The 23,304-nt window shown below is 41.1% G+C and overlaps 2 protein-coding genes and 1 pseudogene across 2 annotated transcripts; 2 read left to right on the top strand and 1 right to left on the bottom strand.

The window, feature by feature from the left end:
* Positions 1-1,251: 1,251 nt before the first annotated feature.
* On the top strand, positions 1,252-3,177 carry LOC119728014 (tripartite motif-containing protein 2-like). The gene has a single exon (XM_038200094.1). The coding sequence runs from the start codon at positions 1,252-1,254 to the stop codon at positions 3,175-3,177; it is 1,926 nt and encodes a 641-aa protein (XP_038056022.1).
* Positions 3,178-6,660: 3,483 nt separating this feature from the next.
* Positions 6,661-17,257, bottom strand: LOC119728013 (annotated as a pseudogene).
* Positions 17,258-20,598: 3,341 nt separating this feature from the next.
* LOC119728012 (tripartite motif-containing protein 2-like) lies at positions 20,599-22,542 on the top strand. The gene has a single exon (XM_038200093.1). The coding sequence runs from the start codon at positions 20,623-20,625 to the stop codon at positions 22,540-22,542; it is 1,920 nt and encodes a 639-aa protein (XP_038056021.1). The 5' UTR covers positions 20,599-20,622.
* The last annotated feature ends 762 nt before the right edge of the window (positions 22,543-23,304 follow it).

Below are 23,304 nucleotides of genomic sequence, written 5' to 3'. Positions count from 1 at the left end.
GAATATATTTCACTTTTTTCGGTGGTACATTAAGACCTTAACGGCTCAGGCGTTTTTACTCAATGAAAAGTATTGTATTACTTCGAAATAAATATAAAAACTGACTTACATTGTTTGAAAAAGCTGATTCTGTTCCACGAAACATCGGCACATCGAGCAACAAAGATGGCGGACAATGAAGTGGAAATTTTCGCGCCGCGCACGGTGCGCATGCGTGAGTGTATGCTTTTTGACCACGGTTATATAACCCCGTTATTTCAGGGTTACTACATTGACCAAGTGGATGTCAAAATTTTGGCAAATCAACCACGAACGTGGTCAAATAAATTTGACCACGGAAAAAATAACCACGTATTTTTAAGAGTGTGGCCTCTCTTGACTTCCATATATTTGCACTAAGTTTAGTTGGGCACCATTTGCAGTCATCAGCCGACATTTGAAGCAAAAAAATCAGGTAAAAAAAAAAAAAAATATGCGTCGCCGCACCACTTTTTGGTCAAGCTCCATACCAGAAACCGGAGACTTTTTTTTTTGGTCTTAGGGCCTACTCCTATTTTATTATTTCTGCATAAAGGTATCGGCCATATATCAGTAAACTGAAGAACAGTAAACAGCCGCTGTTAAGTTTTAACTCCCAATGAGCATGCAGTCAACTAGTCAGTGTAAATAATAAATGTATCCCAGGCTGGTGTGCCATAAAAGAGATGGGTTAGGGCATAGGAGTGTACACTAACGGGTAGTAAAGGAACCGGGTACACCATTGAAAAACAACAAAGGTACCTGGGTACCCGTTAAAGAAACCCAAGCCAAACATTCAAATCTGGGAAGTTGCTGTTCAGATTGTTCATAAAGGTCTGCATGATCATACTACCACATCGGTGCAGCAATATGGCTAGATATGGTGTATACAGTGAGCTCTTTAGCTATGTGGTGAAAACTGCAACTTTTGAAAGCATCATAAAACGTGAAATTGGTTTTGGTTTTCCATGTTTCCTGTTTTACATTTGACATTTTTCCAATGACATTCGAAACATTTCTTTTTCATTGACTGAGGAGTTACCAAGTAATTTGCAAAGTTGGTTAGGAATACTCGATTGCATAATCTGGAACCGGTTCCTGACATTAACGGCCGGGTACTCGGGTACCCGGTTCTGATGCACAGCCCTATGGGGCAATCACCTATTTGTTATAATTTTGAACTTTTTTCAGACACGGAGGTTTGTTCTGTTTTGATTAGGTCACATTTGAAATATGGCGGAGGCTGCAGCCAAAACTGTGTGGAAGATCAGCAAGGGGCATCTGGAATGTCCGATCTGTTGCTGTCTTTTCAAAGATCCCAAGATGCTGGACTGTCTGCACAGCTTTTGCCTGAAGTGTCTGGAAGAGATGATGAGCAGACAGAAGCCAGAGGCAGAGAAGATAACATGTCCAGTCTGCAGGAGAGAGACACAAGTTCCTGATGGAGGATTGCAGAGTCTAGCTTCGTCTTTCTTTCTTAGTTCTGTTGTTGATGAGGTCAAACAACAGGAGGCGGTATTAGGAGAAGCATCGGCACCTACCACCACTTGTGACTGTAGAGAAGGCAAGGAGGCCACTTGGAGGTGTCTTGATTGTAGTGATAACCTCTGTCAGAAATGCCGGAAAGCCCATGGGAGGGTCAAGCCCACCAGAGACCATCAAATCATTTCATTGGGAGACTGGCAGGAATCAAAGATCCCTCCAGCAGAACATAGCAAGCCCATCACCCGAATGTGTACGATCCACCGGCACCATGACCATCCGCTGTGTTTCTTCTGTGACACCTGCAACACCTTAATCTGCTCAATGTGTGCCACATTATATCATCGGTCGGCAGAGCACAATTTGCTAAAGATTGATGATACTATCAGGTCCTTCCGCAGTGAGGTCGATAACATACTGCAGAAGTTCGAGAAGTGCAGGCAGCGCTTCAAATCTACTGAAAAGTCAATCGAACATGCACGAAATAGATTGCAAAAGAAACTGGCTCAGGCTCGTAGTGATATTGATGTAAAAGCGGAGGCAGAGATCACTAAAATCAGAAACAAAGCAAAGCTCCTCACCGACATAGTCAACAAAATCGGTCAGGAGAGAGACAGCGAGTACGAAAAGGCACTCACGCACAACCGTGACCAGATGGAACGCGCAGATCAGACCATCGCGGCAGTAAATGACTTGATGAGACAAGCCGATGATTTTGAGCTTTTGGAGCTCAAACCAAAGGTGATGCACAACTTGGAATTCCAAAAGGAGCTCAAGTTTGAACCGGCAAATCATGGTCCGTCATTCATTGGTGTCAGATGTCAAGACGTTGTGAGTGTCGCAGATCTTGGGGAGGTCTGTGTCAGCGAGAAATGCCAGTTAAAGAAAGAGTTCGGCAAAGAAGGTACCGGTGACGAGGAATTTGACTTCGCTGCGGCTGTTGCATGTTTCACAAATGGGGACATTGTAGTAGCTGACACAAGATTGAACCGGTTATCGTTGTTTAGCTCAACTGGGAGGTATAAAACATCGGTTGCCAAAGGAGATCTTAGACATCAGTTGGAAGCTCCTTTGGGTGTTGCCGGGACCCATGATGATCTGCTTTTCGTCACTGACAAAAAGAAAGTGAAGGTTTTTGACACTGAGCTCCAGATTGTTCGCGCGTTTACACCTTTGGCTGACGATGCTGATGGCCGATCAAAGAGTAAGCTCACTGCTGTTGCTGTTGACAGTCAGCGAGTAGCAGTCGCTGACACGGGGAGAAAGGTCATCAGTGTCCACAACCTGGACGGATCGTTAATTGCAAGCATCTCAAATAACATGGTTAGCGATTACTTGGCAATAAGCAATTTTGGCTGTTTAGTCTTCACAAACGGCGAGGGCCACAGTTTGCTTTGCATTAACTTTAAAGGTAAAGAGATGTTCAGTGTCAAGACATTAATGAATGGCAAAGCTGCTAAGCCAGCTGGTGTCCTGTGCGATGATGATGAGACCATCTATGTCGCTGTTCATTCTGGAATAAGGGGAGCCTCTGAAGTGCAGCGTTATGATTCAAATGGTGCATTCGTAGCAACAGTAGCTCAAGGGTTGTACAATCCGTTAGAAATGGCATTCACCCCCGCTGGCGACGTAGTTGTCGCTGACCTACACTCCGTTAAGATCTTTGAGCGGATGTGATTTGCCTGATTATGGCCCCTCTGAAAAACTAACCGCTGCACTTGAACCGGAGCTAACTTACATCCAATGATTTGCCTTACATGGCCCTGCAGAGCATTACCAACATTGCAGTTGAACCAGGACTATTAATATCTTGTACATTCCTGAAATAATAATATTTACCCAGATTGTAAAACCCATTTGAAATTGAATTAACTGGTAGTGTTGGTGTGTTAACAGTTAATCTCCCTCAATGCATTTTGGCATGTGCGTTGGCCTGGGTAGGCCTACATTGTGTTACGGGAAGTTTTTTATTGTTGGGCAAATTAGGACCGAATTATGGGGACTTTCTGCTGTCCCCACAAATGTGTGAGTAGGCCTATTGTGTACTCTCCAGTAATAAAGTCGGAAAGAGAAATCGTAGAAGAAATCGTGGCTACATAGTGGAGAAAAAGGAAAAGGGTTGAATGATTCTTGAACGTTAAACACTTTTTGCTGACAAACTTTTTTGGAGATTAAAGGGACCGTAACTTCTTAAATTTGGCATTCAATTCACAAAATTTAATTTACTACTGTAATGTTGTAAATATGGTCATCACCGTTTGTAATGTTATAATAAGAAAACTAGAGGTTCGCGTTTGTTGAGTTACAAACGCAGAGTGGTCGGGCAGGCAATAATTTCATTAAACACTGCCGAGATAAGTTATGACTATGTACGTTTATGTACGAACAAAAGATCATGAAATTAAATCCTTTCCAGTACAATCAATTAAATTGTATCTTTAAAGGTGGGATAAATTTCAGTAAACATTCCATGTACACATACAAGTTATTTCTCGCTTGATGACGTCATTATTCAAAAACGGGAAGTGATACTGATTTGTGGATAAATATTCATTGTGATGTTAAATAACTTGAATGCATGAAAATCTGGAAAATATAAGTGTATGTATTCATAACACCTAAGTTCCGGTTTGATGACGTCACAGCATTTGGAAGCAAAAGGTGAACATTGTAATGTACATGTATATCGTTATTTGGGCTACGAAGATATACAACATGGATCAAATGATAGAATTTAATTTATGATCATTTTCAAATTCTCATAGAATTAACTTCCGGTCTGATTACGTCATAAATTTGAAACCTTGCCAAGTTATCTGTGGTTAATCAGAGAATATCAATGGGCCATTTGGTAAAATTTGAACAGATGGTTTTCAAATTAAAGAAAGCAAACAATATTGTATGTGCCGCTAGGGGGCGCCCTTTTGAATGATGACGTCATCACACTGTTTTTTGTGACTGGCATTTCTCACTAAACACATTCATAATTTATATGTGTGTAGTAAAATGCTTCCGCTTTTGAGTTATATTCGGTTTTTATTGCACTTCCAGTAACACCGGAAGTGAAGGTCAAGCGGTTTTGTGTATGGACAAGAAATGTTTCTCACGGTATAGTCTACAACCTCACAAAAAAACGAACACGATACTCTATTGAGTTCAAAAGATATATCGCAAACTATTTTGTCAAAATTTGCCCTGAAATCGCTTGTAACTTGATATTTGATGACGTCATGATGACATAACAAAATTTATAACATCTCTGTAACATGGTACAAGTTCACACTAGGTTTTATGATCAGACCGTAAACCGTTCAGAAGAAATTTTGCTCTGTTTTGATTTCAGGCTAATATCTTCATTCTGAATTCGCCTAACTTTGATCTTCCGGTAGACCCGGAAGTATAGGTCAAGTGAGTTCACGTACAGGACAAAAACTGTTTAGCGATTAATGGTCTATCTGATTACAGAATACAAACATCATTGAAAGTTCAGTTCAAGAGTTATAGGTGAAAGTAATTGGTCACATTTTCAGATAAAATCACTGTAATTTGACACCCGATGATGCAATCATGACGTCAGAGTAATATGCACCACTTCGGATGAGGGTCGATATTTTTTTAAAGTTACAAGTTCATACCATATACCGTTTAAGAGAAAACCCGCGAATACGTGCCGTACGGAAAAAAAGGAAAGAAAGAAGATTTATGAGAACAAATCCAGACAGTGGTCGAGTTGTGCCCGACCACTCAAAAAATTCCATAAGTTTTATGTCAGGTAATATGAAATGTCTTAAATCTTAATGAAGCGTATTTTGCCATCTTCATTTTGTAAAAGTACACTGTATATGAAACACAATGGCACGTGACTATGTAAATATCTAATTCAAAGCTTTGTACATTTTGCATGTATAATTCCTTGGTTCACAAAACTGACGACCTATCACACAAACCATTTGTGCACTGTCCATTTTGTGCTTCCGTAGTTAACAGAGACAGACTGCCTCGTTGAACTCTAAACTTGAATTTATAGCGTTTGTATTGTTGGTACATGACGTTGGCTTAGTGCATATACATATTATATGGATATTTACGAGGTCTCTCAGGAGTACAGCTAAGATTCTTACTAACTGCCTGTACATGTACACAAACTGACTGACATGGGTTAGATTCATTAGACCTCGTAAATATCGGCCTTCTCTCCATGGACTTACGGTGATATTGTGGGTTTTCAAGGACATTCGTTTTCCTTGTACTTTATTCTGTATGTAAGGTTTAGTTTTGACTTGCTAATGAATATTTTATCTATGCTTTATGGTTTGATTTAATTTCCTTAGCACACGTTTTACAAAAATGCTTTAGTCAGGCAGTTCTTCGCTTGTTCTTCAAGTCGTTTGTCTGTGATTTCCTTGAAGTATCTGGACCACCTGGTGGTTGTTTCAGTTGACGAAAACATATGTACATGTGCCTATAAACACTTCTTCACAGCCCAATATTTTCAGTACCATACACATGTACATGTGACTTGGATGATGGTCCTACATGACAGATGTCACTAAAACAATTGTCAAAACAGCATGCCAGGGGGATCGCGCAAGTTTGACTTGCAGTATTTGTTTCTGTCAATCCACTTTTTAAACTTTAGTTGTTCTCTTATTCTCCTAAAATTGTATCCAATGTTTATTTTACTCCTTGGCAAATTCCTTTTTGTGTTTTTGTATTCGTTGTTTGATCCAGATTGAGTTTTCTTTTGAAGTATTTGAGAAAATTGTCTTTTATTCAAGGATTTTAAAAAAACAATTGGCATGTGAAGGATTATTTTTATGAGACTAAATTAAATTTTTGAGAAATTAATTTTGTTTCCTTGATTTTTTCTTTTTTGTCCAAGTTTCTAAACATAAATCACGACCTAATCATTTGAACCAGGATTTTTTTTTTGTAGTGAGCCATTTTTCGCCTTTACACACAGCCAAACAGACAATACAACAACTGAAAAGACTATTCAAGGCTGACAAAGTACTATGCATGTAGCAACCAACATAGAAACAGCAGCATATGCACATGCGTTTTGCATGTTGCGTGTTTTGTTCCCACGCGCTTCAAAGTTAAATTCAAACATTTCATGAAGGGGTAGTTCGGAAAAAGACAGTTTTCAATCACTTTCAATCACACTGAAAATGAAGAACATTTTTATGAGATTTCCGTTAAATTAATCAGTTATCCCTCAAAAGCAAGCGGTGGGGCTTTATAAAACAAATATTGACTGCTTTCAACTTGAAGTGAAACTAGCCTCCCTCGGTGATCCATGGAGCATTCTATTTCCCTGGGTGTCACTGCCGGAATATAGAACGCTGTATGGATCATCTCAGGAGGCTAGTTCTACCACACCAACCAAAGTAGTCACTACTTGTATAATATCTTCAAGTTTAGGGATTCAAACAATTATTGTTGGTCAATCAAATATAGGGTACGTTCGAGTAGCTCACCCGGATCAAGTCGGGTATATAAAAGGCAGACGGGTTAGCCACGAGAGCTGTGCTAATGAATCGCTCAAACCCAGGCCATCGAAAGCCTCACGTGATGTCCATAGCCACGGCCATTGCCACTGACAAAACACCCTTTTCAAACTAAGTTTTTTTCTTCAGATTTACTGCTTTTCCGTCAATCAAAATAAGTAAAAACGCTGGGTTGGAATTGTAGCCTCTAAAGTCGCAATGAGTTCAACAAATAATTACATCAAGACTTCAAATAAAGTTGATCTTTAGGTTCACTTGATCTTTACCACTGTCCGGCCCCATATTTGTCTGTTACTAGGGCTGAACAATGCATGCGAGTAACGTATTTCCACCACTGACTCCGCTCGACGAGCAGGGTCTGTGGTGGCTGACCCGGGTGAGCCATGAGAATGAGGTCAGAGCTAATCGAACGGCACGGGGCTAACCTGAGTCGACCCGGGTGAGCTAATCGAACGCACCCTAAGAAAGGAGCTACGCAAAGAAAATAACTGCCGTACCTTCATGGCAACGAGTCCTCTCTCTACTAGATTGTATCCTCCAAGTTCTTCCAGTACCTGTCTGCATTCGGGACTCACATGAATCTTGAGCGCTGTGAGATTGTAGGGGTGAGGGCAAAAACATTACTCAAAAGCGAAATGCCGAAGAAAATCAATTACGCTTTAATAGAAAATCAAATAAAAGCTTTTGCTCAGAAAATGTTTTTAAAAATCTTGAAAACTTTCGGTGAATAATTGAAGTTTGGTAATACATACCAGTGGCATAGCTAGGATTTTTTTAGTGGGGGGCACAGGGGGGGGGGGGGGCATCAGAATATCATATGAGGCACATATCACAAACGTTCTATTGCAGTTTTTCCCAGTTGGGCCCCATAAGGCCTCGCTATATCCACTGACATTAGAAACTGTAAAAAGTAAGCCTTTGGCTAACTGAAAAAATACAACTTACAATAACCCTTTTTGGTTGGGGAAGGAAAAGGGGCAGTATCAGTATTGTGGTGGGGTGGGGTAGGCACCCGGGGGGCACAGAAATTTTGTGGGGGGCACGTGCCCCCCTGTGGCTAGGCCACTGATACATACACCCTTTACACAGTGGAAGTGCGATGATGCATTATTTTATAGTGAATTGCGGGATAGTTTTGTGTGAAACTTCCCAGCTTTGGTGCTTGGTATTAGATGGTAGTGGAAATCACACTGTGGTACTCACTGCACAATGCCAATGCCAAACATTGACTTTAAACGACCCCCCCTCCTTTGGTGTGAAGGCGTGAGTGCTGGACACTGTTGGCAATAAGTTCAAGAGTCCCTCCGAGTGGTCTCCCCCAACCATCCATTTGTAACCATATACAGTAAGCTCCTGCCAAGTCGACATTGTACAACTCGTCAAATCGCTCAAGTCGGCCGTCTGACTAAAGTCCCGATTGTCTTAATGCATTTCCATTGAAGTTTTTATTTTCAAGTCAGCTATTATATAGTGCCATTTTGCTCAAGTCATCGTGTTACGCTTGTTCCCCTCCCCATAAAAAGCACAACAAAATCCTTTGCGTAAGTTGGCGTTAAAAAAAATCACACATTGCATCGATTCCTGTACTGTGGTGTCGAGTGAAAAGTGGTTTGGCGCGTCCTCTGATCGCTGCATTAGTACGCGGTATTGCTGCACAGCCAATCCTAGCGCAGTTTCCCACTTCATACATGCATCGCGAGCGTATCAATACCAGTACCCCCTCTAGGCCTGTACGCATGTGCTCTGTCCATTTTGGGGGTCGTTTTATTGAATGATGCAGTTAAAACCACGCACGCATTTAATTCATAAATGTACACGTACATGTGTTATTATTTTGTACACATGGTCTCCACTATCAATACCCCAGTCCGTGATGATAAAATTAAGGATTAATTCACTGGAATCAACTCAAGCATTAAGGAGATAAACGAGGGTAAATGAAAGCCAATTAGTGTAATGAATCATATGTACAAAAAGGCCATTCATGTAAGTCGGCAAAATGACGACTTTCAGCAGATGTCGGCATTCACGTAAGTCTTCACAAATTCTCGGGTCCCGAGAGTGCCGACTTAGCCGGAGTTTACTGTACATGTGCACAAAGTCCATAGTGCAAATGGAATGAAGTTTTCCAACATGAGCCGAGGCTGGTTCATACTTCATGCTTAATTACGGTTAGAAAACTTGGTTTGTTGGTGATATACACTTTTTCTCCAATAGGGCTCGCTCAATAACGGCCATCTCTGTATAGGAGAACTACAACTGCGTATCTTACGCAATAAAGCACGCATTACGCAGTGTTGAACATGTTCCAAACACGCGGGCTTGTTGCTCGAAATGTGTTCAAAATGCGACGCAGCTGATGCGCGTTATGCAAGTTGACGCTCAAAATGCCGATGCACGTGGATGGTCTGTAGGAAATGATGTCATTTGAACGAGACCCATTAATATGACAACATAATTTTAGCTGTCTTGTGTCACAAGATTCTACTTACGGAGTCCGTTAGACTCCATACGAGACGCTGTGTCATCAAAGAGGCAATACCGAGGCATGGTCAGGCTAACTACACACGCCACACAAGATCCTTGAAAAAAGTCCAAACAATGAAGAAATTATCATACATACACAACATTTTCAAGCACAAATAGCGTGAGCAGAGCTTGAAGTTGTGATTCACTTATGACCGGACTTGTGATGTACTTGTGACTGGACTTGTGATGTACTTGTGACCAGACTTGTGATGTACTTGTGACTGGACTTGTGATGTACTTGTGACTGGACTTGTGATGTACTTGTGACTGGACTTGTGATGTACTTGTGACCAGACTTGTGATGTACTTGTGACTGGACTTGTCATGTACTTGTGACTGGACTTGTGATGTACTTGTGACCAGACTTGTGATGTACTTGTGACTGGACTTGTCATGTACTTGTGACTGGACTTGTGATGTACTTGTGACCAGACTTGTGATGTACTTGTGACTGGACTTGTGATGTACTTGTGACTGGACTTGTGATGTACTTGTGACTGGACTTTTGATGTACTTGGGACTGGACTTGTGATGTACTTGCGATCCATATTGAGTACTTCGACCACAAACCAAGACAATGATCTTACCTGAGTGAATACCGATTCGGAGTTTGAGTTTCTCCTCTTGTTTTTTGCGGCATGATGAAACTACTAACACCTTCCAGCAGATGCCATGCAGCGGAGGCGATCATACCAGCATGACGGTTGCCATTACAGAGCGGTAGGCCGGAGACCAACATGTAGGCATCACCGATGGTTTCAACCTGAACAAGACATTGTTATTCATTATTGGTTAATTTTGCTTTCAGATATAATAGAAAACATGTTTGGCTTTCCTCTTTCCTGGGTTGATGAGTACATCTTTTTTTTTTTAGTCTTAATGTAACTTGGAACTATTAGCTAATAACACATTCTAACGTCCTGCGATTTAAATGTTGTTGCAAGTTTGGTTTTAAAACAATCTGGGTTATAAGGAATGTTTACCTTGTAGACGTCATAGTTGGAAATGATGGCGTCGAACAGCGTGTACAAGGCGTTCAACAAGTTAACGACCTGGCAAGTTGAGAACAAGACGTTAATGGTGAAAATGCAGGGATAGGTTTGGTTTGCAGTAATTTGAGATGACAATTTGAAAAAAATTTAAATAAATTTGAATACATTAAGCTGCTTTTCAATTTGGTTTGTATATCGGTACCTATAAAACTATACATACAACTAAATTTACGCAATGGACGATGAAAAGGCGTATATGAAAAGGCTGTTTAAGAATAAATTTAGACCTTTTAAGTCAAAACCTTAAATGAAATTGCCACACAATTGAAGCCCCAAATCTGACTGAAGAAATCTCATATGTTTCTCATACAAAAAGGCCTTAAGTGCATGCTGAGCCAGGCCTGATCATAAACCTATGGACTCCGTTCACGAACACAGAGGGTGCTTTTTGACAACTTTCGGGAGCCCTAGTTGGAGAGACGCATCACGTGCACGTAGTCTGGTGCACGCGCATATGGCGCAAAATACGCAAGATTAATTTTATTCTGGATTTGCACAAATCCATAGCTTCTTCGCGTGAGCGTCAGCTGCAATGCATTCAAATGTAAAAATAATAATGCGGTGCTTAGCACTTTATACCAAAGGTCTAAAAGCGCTTCACAATTATTACCCCTGTTCATCAGGCCATGAGACCAGTTTTTACAGCAGCTCGAGATCAGCGCCTTCTGGTCTCTACCCTCACAGGTACCCATTTATACTCCTGGGTGGAGAGAGGCAATAATTGTCTTACCCAAAAACACGAGCACCATGTTTCCTGTCAGGGTTCGAACCCAGTACCATGGCACACGAGTTGAACACTGTAACCATTGGCAGGGGCGTAGCAAAGTCATTTTTATTGGGGGGGGGGGGGGTAAAAATGTCTTGAAAAGGGCACTTGTACGTCCGTGCTAAAATGTAGACAGGTATTTGATCCCGACAATTGGCCTCTGTGAAATCACATGGGGGGGGGGGCCATGGTATGGGGGTGCTTGTCCAGAAAAAAACGGGCACTTGTTAACAAAAGAAGGGCACTCTTCACAAAAATGGGGGGGGGGGTAGGCGCTGGTGAAAAAATGGCATTTGGATGGAAAAGGGCAGTCTTTACAAAATATTGGGGGGTTTATATCCCCCTTACTCCCCCCCCCCACCCCACTGGCTACGCCTATGATTGGCCAACAGCTCTCCACAATGTCCCTCCCAGTGGTCTTCCCCAACTTTCCCTTTGTAACCGTCGAGGGGTACCTGTACACGAAGTATAGGCTGGGGCTGGCATGTGACGACAGCATATGTTTTGAATTTCTGCTGCAGCCAGGCTTTTTGTCAAACTTCATCATCGGGGTAAGATTTTGGTGGCACGGAGGTTGAAAACCTCACACAAATACAGGGTGAGTCCAAAAAAGTGGAACCCAAACCCAAAAAATTATATTTCATGCAGTGTCCGTCTAAAATGTGCATGTTCGGGAAGCGCAATTTGCTTTGCCGCTGGTATTGGTTGCATGCTTGCAGGGTTTTTGAGAACAGCTCGTGCGAACAAGGCACGCGATTCAATGGTGTTGTTTTGACAGGTTGAACGCAGTACACTCACGTCAAAGTTTGTGCCAAGTTTGAAGTTGTTTGGGCGATTGGTTCTCGAAAAAGCTGAAAAAAATAGCGCAGATATTCACCCCTACTGGACATTGGTATCGCCCTGCAGTAAGGCTACAATGGTCGCTCAGTCGACTGCAAAAACATAATGTGCCCGTGCAGCCACCACGTATGTGTACATACGGAAACATATGGTATGCAGTGCTATATACTGGACAATGGTATCGCCCTACAATGCATGTGCCCATAATGGACAATGGTATCGCCCTACAATGCATGTGCCCTTCCTTTTTCCAGTGTTGCATCATATTGAGCAAGCACGCTTTCACTTAACCCTAAAAGGGCCGGGGGGGGGGGGGGGCGGAATCCCCCTCAACTTTTTCTGTGATAACCTTGAAAAATATTTTTGTCGCGACCCTGTTATGACTTTTAGCCTCAAGCCTTGCGCATCTTTTGATATGAAAAACGTAAAAATTTGACCACAGGTTGCCGCGCAGCGAAAACTGAATTTTCCCATATACGTCGTGTACACAGAGTAGAATTGCCATTTGTACATAAGTACTATGAATAATTAATTAGCCATAAAACAAATTCAAACTTGGCACTGCACACTCTGGAGTCCCGAGCGATTTTCAACTTCATACGGTGTCCGTTTCTGAAGATAATCGAAATACAGACAGACAGACAGAGATTAATTATAGTTAGATATATACTTTTGCTGTAATTTTCAGAAATGGATGGATTTGGGGGTTAGTATTTTTAGCAAATATTGTTACACTGACCTGTTTAAAGTTTTTGTGTTCTTAGATACTGGGGGGAAAAACAAGAAAAAATGCTGTTCTTGTAGTCTGGTTGCCTGACCCTATTTATATGAAACGGACCAATTTATAGATGTCGAGGAATTGTCAGATCAGGGAACCAGACTAGCTGGCTTGTGGACTAACTAAATTTGGTGAATTAGGGGCAGTATTTAAAAAAATAAAAGTCATTTTTTCCCCAAGCCGACCATCGTTGGAAATGGATTCAAAAATTCCACTTTTCTTAAAAATGACATCACACCTAAATGGTTTCATAGGATGCTTGAGAAAATATTATTCACTTTCAGTCAAGTTAGGTATTTCATAATAATTTGGCAGTTTTGTTTTTGGATGTTTGCAAATGTTGTATATAATGAGCTAAGATATCATCACTTCATTTACAATAAGCCAATTATAGCACGCAGTGGTTCCGGAAGTCATGAATAATCATTTAGTTATCACCAGCGACCTGATTTAACCGCATTCAACAAATGACGATTAGCCAGTCAGCATGCAGGACTGTACGTGAAGAGCTAGCTAGCGGCGAGTTGCACGTGCGAGCGCCCCGCGTACACACAAGCCAAAATTGGGTCGTCAGTCGATTATACAGTCGATCAATCCTTCAGATTGATAAATGGTTCATGAATATTGCATAGGTACATACAGCAACATTTTGAGAATTTCATTATAAATTTGGTTTGAGTATTCACTAGAGTTGACAGCAACTAGCTGCGCAGTTACTTAATGAATAAGCTTCATGAGTGACAGGTAAATAGACCGCCCCGGAGGCCATCTGGCCGAGCGACTCAGCCGCCGCAAAAGCATGTATTGTTAATGGATGTCTGACATAGTCAGTGAGCCGAAATGCAAAAGTTGTCGCTGTTTTAATTTGTTGGGTACATACATCAAATTTTTCCACAATCGGAAATATTTGGTTTCTTCAGCAAGCAGACATACTAAATTTACATGGTGTACAGATATTATGTTAACTTCAGTACCCGTTTCTTTTAGGAGTTGTAGTTTCAGAAAGTAGAGGGTGTATGCATTAGCCTATATACATGTACCCATCTGTGTGTGAGTACAGCGCATATTTCAATGCTGGTCGTATGTATGGAGGATGGCAATTTACTTTGTAATGATTTGTAATGAAGGCCCCGCAGAACATTACCTGTTGTAGTTGAACCAGGGCTATTTAGATCTGCTACATTCCTGAAATTATAATATCTACCCAGATTGTAAAACCCGTTCGAAATTGGATTAACTGGTAACATTGGTGTGTTATCAGTTAATCTCCCTCATTGCATTTCGGCATGTGCGTTGGCCCCATAGAGCTATATTAAATTACTAGAGCGCTAACTCGTCATTCTGCGCGCGGAGACGCTTTGAAGCCGTCCTGGGACCAGACATTTTGAATTCATGTGCGTGTTTGTAGAACATAATGAAATTAGATAGATTGAAGTTTGAAAGTGTACTCTACATGCAAAGGGCAAGTAGAACATACACAAACAACTTAAGCACGTCATGACAGTTAAAAAAATGTCACGGCAAAAAGCATCTGTAGCGAATACGCGCACGCGTTGCACTGTTTGCGTAGAGCAAAATGACAACGCTCATTTGCTGATCGTGCGTGTCGGTTTTGGGCATATTGGCTTCGATAACGCACCTGCAGGGAATACAAACGCAGATATGCAAATAGCCGTACAAAAGCCGTACAAAATTTCTAGGTCTCCATAGATTTATGCACAAACATGGATGCGCCCAGCAGGCATTACTTTGTACGCAAAGTTAGCGCTCTAGTAATTTAATATAGCTCTGTGGTTTGCCTACACAACGTTATGGGAAGTTTTTTATTGTTAGGCAAATTAGGACCGAGTTATGGGCACTTTCTGCTGTCCCAACAGCGTTTTCGGTCCCCACAAATGTGTAAGTAAGCCTATGGTGTACTCTCCAGTAATAAAGTCAGAAAGAGAAATCGTGGAAGAAATCGTGGATAAAAAGTTGAGAAAAAGAAAAGGGTTGAATGTTTCTTGAAAAAAAACAGTATTACCTGTTTTTGCTAAAAATCTATTTTAAGATTAAAGGGACCATAACTTCTTAAAATTCGGTATTCAATTCACAAAATTGAATTTACTACTGTAACGTTGTAAATATGGTCATCACTGTTTGGCATGTCATAATAATAAAAAAAGTCCATAAGTTTTATATTAGGTAATATCAAATGTCTTAAATCTTAATGAAGCAAATTTTTTCCAATTTTCATTTTGTAAAAGTTCACTGTATATGAAACACAATGGCATGTGACTATGTAAATATTCAATTCAAAGCTTTGCACTTTTTGCATGTTTTGTTAATTCCTTGGATCACAAACTATCGACCTATCACACAAATCATTTGTGCAATGTCCATTTTGAGCTTCCGTAGTAAACACGGACAGACTGCCTCGTTGAACTCTAAACTTGAATCAATAGCGTTTGTATTGTTGGTACTGGAATAGTGTACATAATGACGTTGGCTTATAGCCTACATAACGATATGTACATAAAAGTGTACATGTATTGTACGTACCAGTCGTGTACAGTGAGATTAGAAACGCAACTGCTTTTTCCCATGATGAGTTATTGCCATTACTATCTTTAAACCAAGTATGCATAAAATATAATTTTGTCAGTTACTTTTTGGATAGCTGCAAATGATCTACTCTTCCTTTAATTACATTTGGCGAGCAAGTTCCTGGTCTTGTTCAGGAGTTTACCTATTACCTTCATCAGCCGGTCAGTATAGAGTTCCAAAGTCTGATGTCAGCTAAATTTGTTCTGATTCACGCGCTGGTTTGTGCGCTGATGTCTCCACACACTTTAGCTATGCGCAACACCCAGAATACGCGGCACACTTCGGTACTCTATGCTCTTTGAGGTATGGTGGACCCAACTCGAGGGCGCTTACCTAGTTAGTCTTGGTAAACGCTTTTGTATTTACCCAAATTTTACCACAACCGTAAAGCATCCACCTGATGTGTCTGTCTTGTCTCATTAAGGCTAATATTGTCTACACATTTTTTTTTTAAATCTATATGCAGATTGAAGGTACTCAATGTTAATGGACCTAAGGTTTCAAAATTTCAAAATTTCTTATATGTCATCCCCAGATTCTGTCTCTGGCATTCACTATTTTTACTGTCTTGCCACATGCACATGCGGCACGGCCAAGTTGCACTTGGGATTTTTCTGAGTGTATTAAATAGGAGTAGCTCCCCCCCCCCTTAGAAAAGAAAATCATTTTAGTCGAAGTTTAGATGTCCCCCCCCCCCTTTCTTGGTAGTGTGTCCCCCTGTTTGTTTACTTTAGCAAACATGTTCCCCCTATATAAGATGCCACATGTTGAAGCCTCATTTAATTTAGTTCAGCAGACCAGCAGAGAGACAAGTTAACATTTTAGTCATTTATTTTCCTCCTACCTGCAGAGTAGTTTCCCTGCTTGGGTTTGTCTGCTTGTCTATTCATTGTTTTTTTTAGTTCATTTTTGTGCTTTTAGGGTCATTTTCCAATAGTGCTGCGAGGGGTTTTTGGTTCCCTTGGTTTAATTTTTTTCTATCAATCAATTTTTTCATACCATGGTTTTTTCTCTTATTCTCCTAAAATTTTATCCAATTGTTTATTTTACTCCTTGTAAATTCCTTTTTGAGTTTGTTTTTTACGTACGTTGTTTGATCCAGATTGAGATGTCTTTTGAAGTATTTGAGAAAAATTGTCTGTTTTATTGAAGGATTTAATAAAAAAATTTGCATGTCAAGGATTTTTTTTTAATAATGAGACTAAATTGAATTTTTGAGAAGTTTCTTTTGTTTCCTTGATTCCTTTTTTGTTTGTCCCAGTTTCTAAACGTAAATCGCAACCTCATCATTTGAACCAGGATTTTTAGTAAGTTATTTTCGCTGTTACACACAGCCCCCCCCCCCCAAGACTATTCAAGGCTGATCAACATAGCAACAGCAGTGTGTGCAGATGCACATGTGTTTTTGTTCCAATGTGCTTCAAAGTTAGGTTCAAACATTTCACGAAGGGGTAGTTTGGAAAAGTGCAAGAAAATTTTCAGTTACGTTCATATTGAAATTGATGTACGTTTGCAAGAGATTTGGATTAAATTATTAAGTTTTCTCTCAAAAACAAGCAGAATCTGTGGCTGAGGCGTTATAAAACTAATATTTACTGCTTCAAACTTGTAGTGAAACTAGCCTCCCTCGGTGATCCATGGAGCATTCCATCTCCCTGGGTGTCACCTCAGGAATAAAGAACGCTGCATGGATCATCTCAGGAGGCTTGTTTTACCATTCCAACCAGTCATTTGTTCCTTTTTTTTCGCTTGAAGCAACACAAGTGCTTAAAATTTAAGGACGGGTGCTTAACAACAAACTTGATGAAGTTTTAGCTCTGTGAATGCTGTGTATTCAGAAGAATCAATCTTCTAGGATCTCAATTTCAATTCAAAAACTGCCGGGTCATATGTTGAATTGCACCCAAAATCAGCATCCGAGGCAAGTTCTCATTCAGCTGATTGCAGCTATGTGATGTCACACAATCCCCCATGAATGATAGCAACCTCGCACGTGTGTGTGTCGTGTAAACGCTTGTGCGTATCCATTCACAGATTTGCCAAATTACAAACCAACTACTAGCGGAAATTTCCAGAAATGTGTCATTTGACATATATTTGGAAACGGCCTTCTTATATTGTTTTCTTCACAATGACAGCATGTAATGCCAGAAAGAATAACTTCACAGGCAGTCCGACCAGCTTTACTAAGGGTTGCTTTTCTATTTTTATGGTAATATTCCTACTTGGGCCTCGATCATTTGTGGATGGACTCTGATGTTCTTTAAATAATGGGCTATTCTTGTGGCCAAGATTTAACAAAAAGCCAAGCCACCTTACCCCTACCATCTGCTAGGTTTTCTACTACAACTGGTAACAGTCATTCCTATTGTAGGCGTGCATGAAACGTAGGGTATTTTTCCTAATTTTTAGCTTTGTATCCTTGGGCATCACCAGGATTTTTTTCTAGAGGGGGGCAAAAAATAATTTTCCCAAAAAACTCTTGTATTTCTCAACATATTCTTGATTGATCAATTTTAGTCGGGGGCAGAGACATTCCCCCCCCCAACCAATTAAATTTTCACCGCTATGACTTCATGCCTCCTTTTTTTCTTTTGATTTGGGGGGGGGGGGGGGGGCGCCCCCCCCCCCCTCGCGACGCCCATGTTTGTATTGTGGATACCTTAATACATCCTACTTTCAGTTTTTATTTTCAACCCTCCTTTTTCCATTTTCATATCTTTAAAAGTATAAAATCGAAGGCCTATTTGTAGGCATTTTTAACAGTTATACATGCATAAGGAGTTATAAAAATGCACGCAGTGGTGATATTTGTGCAACGTCCATTTTGTGCTTCTGTAGACAGAGTTAGGTTGCCTGTTTGAACTGTGGACTTTAATTTCAATATCATTTGCAGCATTGTTAGTGTGTAGGCCTATATTAAACTTGAATAAAGATCATTATCATAGTGTTGCTATTTTTACGGTACTGTATGACAAAAATAGCAACTGGTTTTTCCAGTGTTGAGTAAAGGAGTGAATTAACTAGCTGTTGTTGCACCATTCATTGCTTGAAGAGGCCTGACATGTACACGTATAAACCTAAGCTTACAGAACTTTACAACTTGCAAGTTAATTGATGGTAGTTTTGCCATCCTTTTCTTTTTTTTACATTTGACGGAAGTTTCACGTTTGTGGTGGGAAACTGTGGCTAACTGTTGATCCAGATAAAGTAGGTGAGTTTTGGCGTTTTGGCTGGATTTTACATGGTCTTTGCTTTTCGTGCGTTTCGCTTTGTTTTTGAACATGTCAAATGTAGCCTATAGGCCTACCAGGAAAATTATGCATGAGATTTGCACGAATGTTTAGCATTTCAGTGCAAGTGATGCGCGAGTAAGTATGTTTGTTGTAAACATGATGCTTTAAGAAAAATATTAAGTTCTCTTTTTGTAATCGAAGTCTCAAAACTGAGTCTATGTCTTTGGTCTTTTTTACATTAAGGCCTACTCCTATTTTATTATTTCTGCATAAAGGTATCGACCATATATCAGTGAACTGAAGAACAGTAAACGGCCGCCGTTAATTTGTAACTCCCCATGAGTTAGCGGGCAGTCAATTAGTGAGAGTCAATACAAATGTATCCCAGGCTGGTGTGCGGTAAAAGAGATGGGTTGGGGCATAGGGGTGTGCACTTATGGGTAGTACAGGAACCGGGTACCCTATTGAAAACAATATGGGTACCCATTTGAAAAAAATATATGGGTACCTGGGTACAGTGGCGTAGCCACCAGGGGGGGAGCGACCCCCCCCCCCCCCCCCCCCCCCCGTGAAACCTTGTCGCCCCCCCCCCCCCCCCCCCACTGAGATTTTGAGTTTCTTGAAAAAATTATCATTGATCTACATGACGTCATGGGCCCTATTATCTACTACAATGTATCTTTTGCTTAGAAAATATTGGTTAAAGTGGTCAGAAATTGCCTCAGATAGCACCACAGAGCATTTAGAATCTAAAATTCTGGTAACTGATTCAATGACTCCAACCTCGAAAACAATGTTCACAAAATTTTCTTATGCCTTCAGCTGAGGAAACCTCGAAAATTATGTTTAAATTATTATCTTTTGTGCTAAGATAATTATTGGTTAAAGTGGTAAGAAATTGCCTCAGATCACACCACAGAGCATCGAAAATCCAATTTTTTTTCGGGGCCCGCTTAAGGGCCCCGAACCCCCCGCCAATAGCTCAGAATACCGATAGCTGATTCAATGTCTTCAACCTCGAAAAAGATGTTCAAATAATTATCTTTTGCCAAGAAAATATAAGTTAAAACATGGAGGAAAGTCGTAAGAAATTGCTTCAAATCACACCACAGAACATCTAGAATCCAATTTTTTCGGGGCCCTTAAGCGGGCCCCGAACCCCACGCCGTAAGGGCTTCGCGCTTCCCGCTTCCCGCTTCGCGCTTGCATCAGTTATGATCAAGGTATGTCCCCCCCCCCCCCCCACTTTTGAGAAACGATTGACGCCCCTGCTTGACACACCCCCCTCCATGAAATGTTCCAGCCCCCCCAGCCCCCCCCCCCCCCCCAACTGAAAAAATCCTGGATATGCCACTGCCTGGGTACCCGTTAAAGAAACCCAAGCCAAAAATTCAAATCTGCGAAGTTGCTGTTCAGATTGTTCATAAAGGTCCGCATGATAATACTACCACATCGGAGCGGCAATACGGCTAGATAGGGTGTATACAGTGAGCTCTTTAGCTATGTGGTGAAAACTGCAACTTTTGTAAGCATCATAAAATGTGAAATTGGTTTTGGTTTTCCATGTATCCTGCTTTTTTTAATTTTGAAATGTTCCCAGTGACATTTGAAACACTTATTTTTCATTGACTGAATAGTTACCAAGAAATTTGCAAATACAGATACTCGATTCCATAATCTGGAACCGGTTCCTGACATTAACGGTCGGGTACTCGAGTACCCAGTTCCGATGCACAGCTCTATGGGGCAATCACCTGTTAGTTATAATTTTGAGCTTTTTCAGACACGGATGTTTGTTCTGTTTTGATTAGGTCACACTTGAAATATGGCGGAGGCTGCAGCCAAACCTGTGTGGAAGATCAGCCAGGGGCATCTGGAATGTCCGATCTGTTGCTGTCTTTTCAAGGATCCCAAGATGCTGGACTGTCTCCACAGCTTCTGCCTGAAGTGTCTGGAAGAGATGATGAGCAAACAGAAGCCAGAGGCAGAGAAGATAACATGTCCAGTCTGCAGGAGAGAGACACAATTTCCTGATGGAGGATTGCAGAGTCTAGCTTCATCTTTCTTTCTTAGTTCTCTTGTCGATGAGGTCAAACAACAGGAGGCGGTACTAGGAGAAGCATCGGCACCTACCGCCACATGTGACTGTGGAGAAGGCAAGGAGGCCACTTGGAGGTGTCTTGATTGTAGTGATAACTTCTGCCAAGAATGTTGGAAAGCCCATGGGAGGTTCAAGTCCACCAAAGACCATCAAATCATTTCATTGGGAGATTGGCAAGAATCAAAAATGCCTCCAGCAGAACATAGCAAACCCATCACCCGAATGTGTACGGTCCACACAGACCAGACGTTGTGTTTCTACTGTGACACCTGCGATACCTTAATCTGCCCCATGTGTGCCGCATTAGATCATCGGTCGGCAGAGCACAATTTCGTAAAGATTGACGACAGTATCAGGTCCTTCCGCAGTGAGGTCGACAACACACTGCAGGAGTTCGAGAAGTGTAGGCAGTGCTTCAAATCTACTGAAAAGTCAATCGAACATGCACGAAATAGATTGCAAAAGAAACTGGCTCAGGTTCATAGTGATATTGATGCAAAAGCGGAGGCAGAGATCACTAAAATCAGAAACAAAGCAAAGCTTCTCACCGACAAGGTCAACAAAATCGGTCAGGAGAGAGACAGTGAGTACGAAAAGGCGCTCATGCACAACCGTGAACAGATGGAACGCGCAGATCAGACCATCGCAGCAGTAAATGACTTGATGAGTCAAGCCGATGATGTCGAGCTTTTGGATCTCAAGCAAAAGGTGATGCACAACTTGGAATTCCAGAAGGAGCTCAAGTTTGAAATTGTGAATCACGGTCCGTCGTTCATCGGTGTCAGATGTCAAGACGTTGTGATTGATGCAGATCTTGGGGAGGTCTGCGTCAGCGAGAAATGGCAGTTAAAGGAAAAGCTCGGCAAAGAAGGTTCCGGTGACGGGGAATTCAAATTGGCCAGGGCTGTTGCATGTTTCACAAACGGGGACATCGTAGTAACTGACATAGGTTTGAAACGGTTATCGTTGTTTACCTCAACTGGGAGGTATAAAACATCGGTTGCTAAAGGAGATGCTAGGCATCAGTTGGAAGCTCCTTTTGGCGTTGCTGTGACCCATGATGATCTGCTTTTTGTCACGGACCAAAAGAAAGTGAAGGTTTTTAACACTGAGCTCCACTTTGTTCGCGAGTTTACACCTTCAGCTGACGATGCCGATGGGCGATCAGAGAGTTTTCTCACTGCTGTTGCTGTTGACAGTCAACGAGTAGCAGTCGCTGACTGGGGGAGAAACGTCATCAGTGTCCACAAACTGGACGGATCGTTGATTACAAGCATCTCAAATAACATGGAAAGCGATTACTTGGCAATAAGCAATTTCGGCTGTTTAGTCTTCCCAAACTACGAGGGCCAAAGTTTGCTATGCGTTAACTTTAGAGGTAAAGAGATGTTCAGTGTCAAGACATTCATGAATGGCAAAGCTGCAAAGCCAACTGGTGTCCTGTGCGATGATGATGAGACCATCTATGTTGTTGTTAATTCTGAAAATCAGGGAGACTCTGAAGTGCAGCGATACGATTCAAATGGTGCATATGTAGCAACAGTAGCTCAAGGGTTGTACAATCCGTTAGGAATGGCATTCACCCCCGCTGGCGACGTAGTTGTTGCTGACTTACACTCTGTTAAGATCTTTGAGCGGATGTGATTTGCCTGATGGCCCTCCGAAAAACTAACTGCTATATTTGAACCGGGGTTAACCTGCATCTCATGATTTGCTTTACAAGGCCTAGCAGAACATGACCTGTTGTAGTTGAACCAGCTAAATTCATGAAACTATAATATTTACCCACGTTGTAAAACCCATTTGAAATTGAATTTACTGGCAACGTTGTTGTGTTTCAGTTAATCTCCCTCAACGTATTTTGGCATGTGCGTTGGCCTGAGTGGGCCTACACCGCGTTATGGGGAAGTTTTTTAATGTTAGGAAAATACTGACCGAGTTGTAGGGACTTTCTGCTGTCCCCACAGCATTTTCGGTCCCCACAAATATGAGTAGGCCTGTGGTGTACTCTCCAGTAATAAAGTCGGAAAGAGAAATCTAATCAGAGGAGAGAGAGAAAAAGCATTTCTTGAACCGTAAAACAGTTTTTGCTGACAAAATATATTAAGATTGAAGGGACCGCTACTTCTTAACATTTGACATTCAACTCACAAAATTGAAAATATATAGTCATCACTGTTCGTAATGTTATAATAATAAAAAAAAAGTCCATAAGTTTCATATAAGGTAATATGAAATGTCTTAAATCTTAATGAAGCATATGTGACTATGTAGATATTCAATTTAAAGCTTTGTACATTTTGCATGTTTTGTTAATTCCTTGGATCACAAAACTGACGGCTTATTACACAAACAATTTGTACCATGTCCATGTTGTGCTTCCGTAGTTAATTTGGACAGACTGCA

This window comes from Patiria miniata, unplaced genomic scaffold (assembly GCF_015706575.1).
Source record: "Patiria miniata isolate m_02_andy unplaced genomic scaffold, ASM1570657v1 HiC_scaffold_20, whole genome shotgun sequence".
NCBI lineage: Eukaryota > Metazoa > Echinodermata > Asteroidea > Valvatida > Asterinidae > Patiria > Patiria miniata.
This window is presented reverse-complemented; position numbering and strand designations above follow the sequence as displayed.

Coding starts and splice junctions, on each gene's coding strand:
- LOC119728014 (XM_038200094.1), top strand. CDS start 1,252: ATGGCGGAGGCTGCAGCCAAAACTGTGTGGAAGATCAGCAAGGGGCAT.
- LOC119728012 (XM_038200093.1), top strand. CDS start 20,623: ATGGCGGAGGCTGCAGCCAAACCTGTGTGGAAGATCAGCCAGGGGCAT.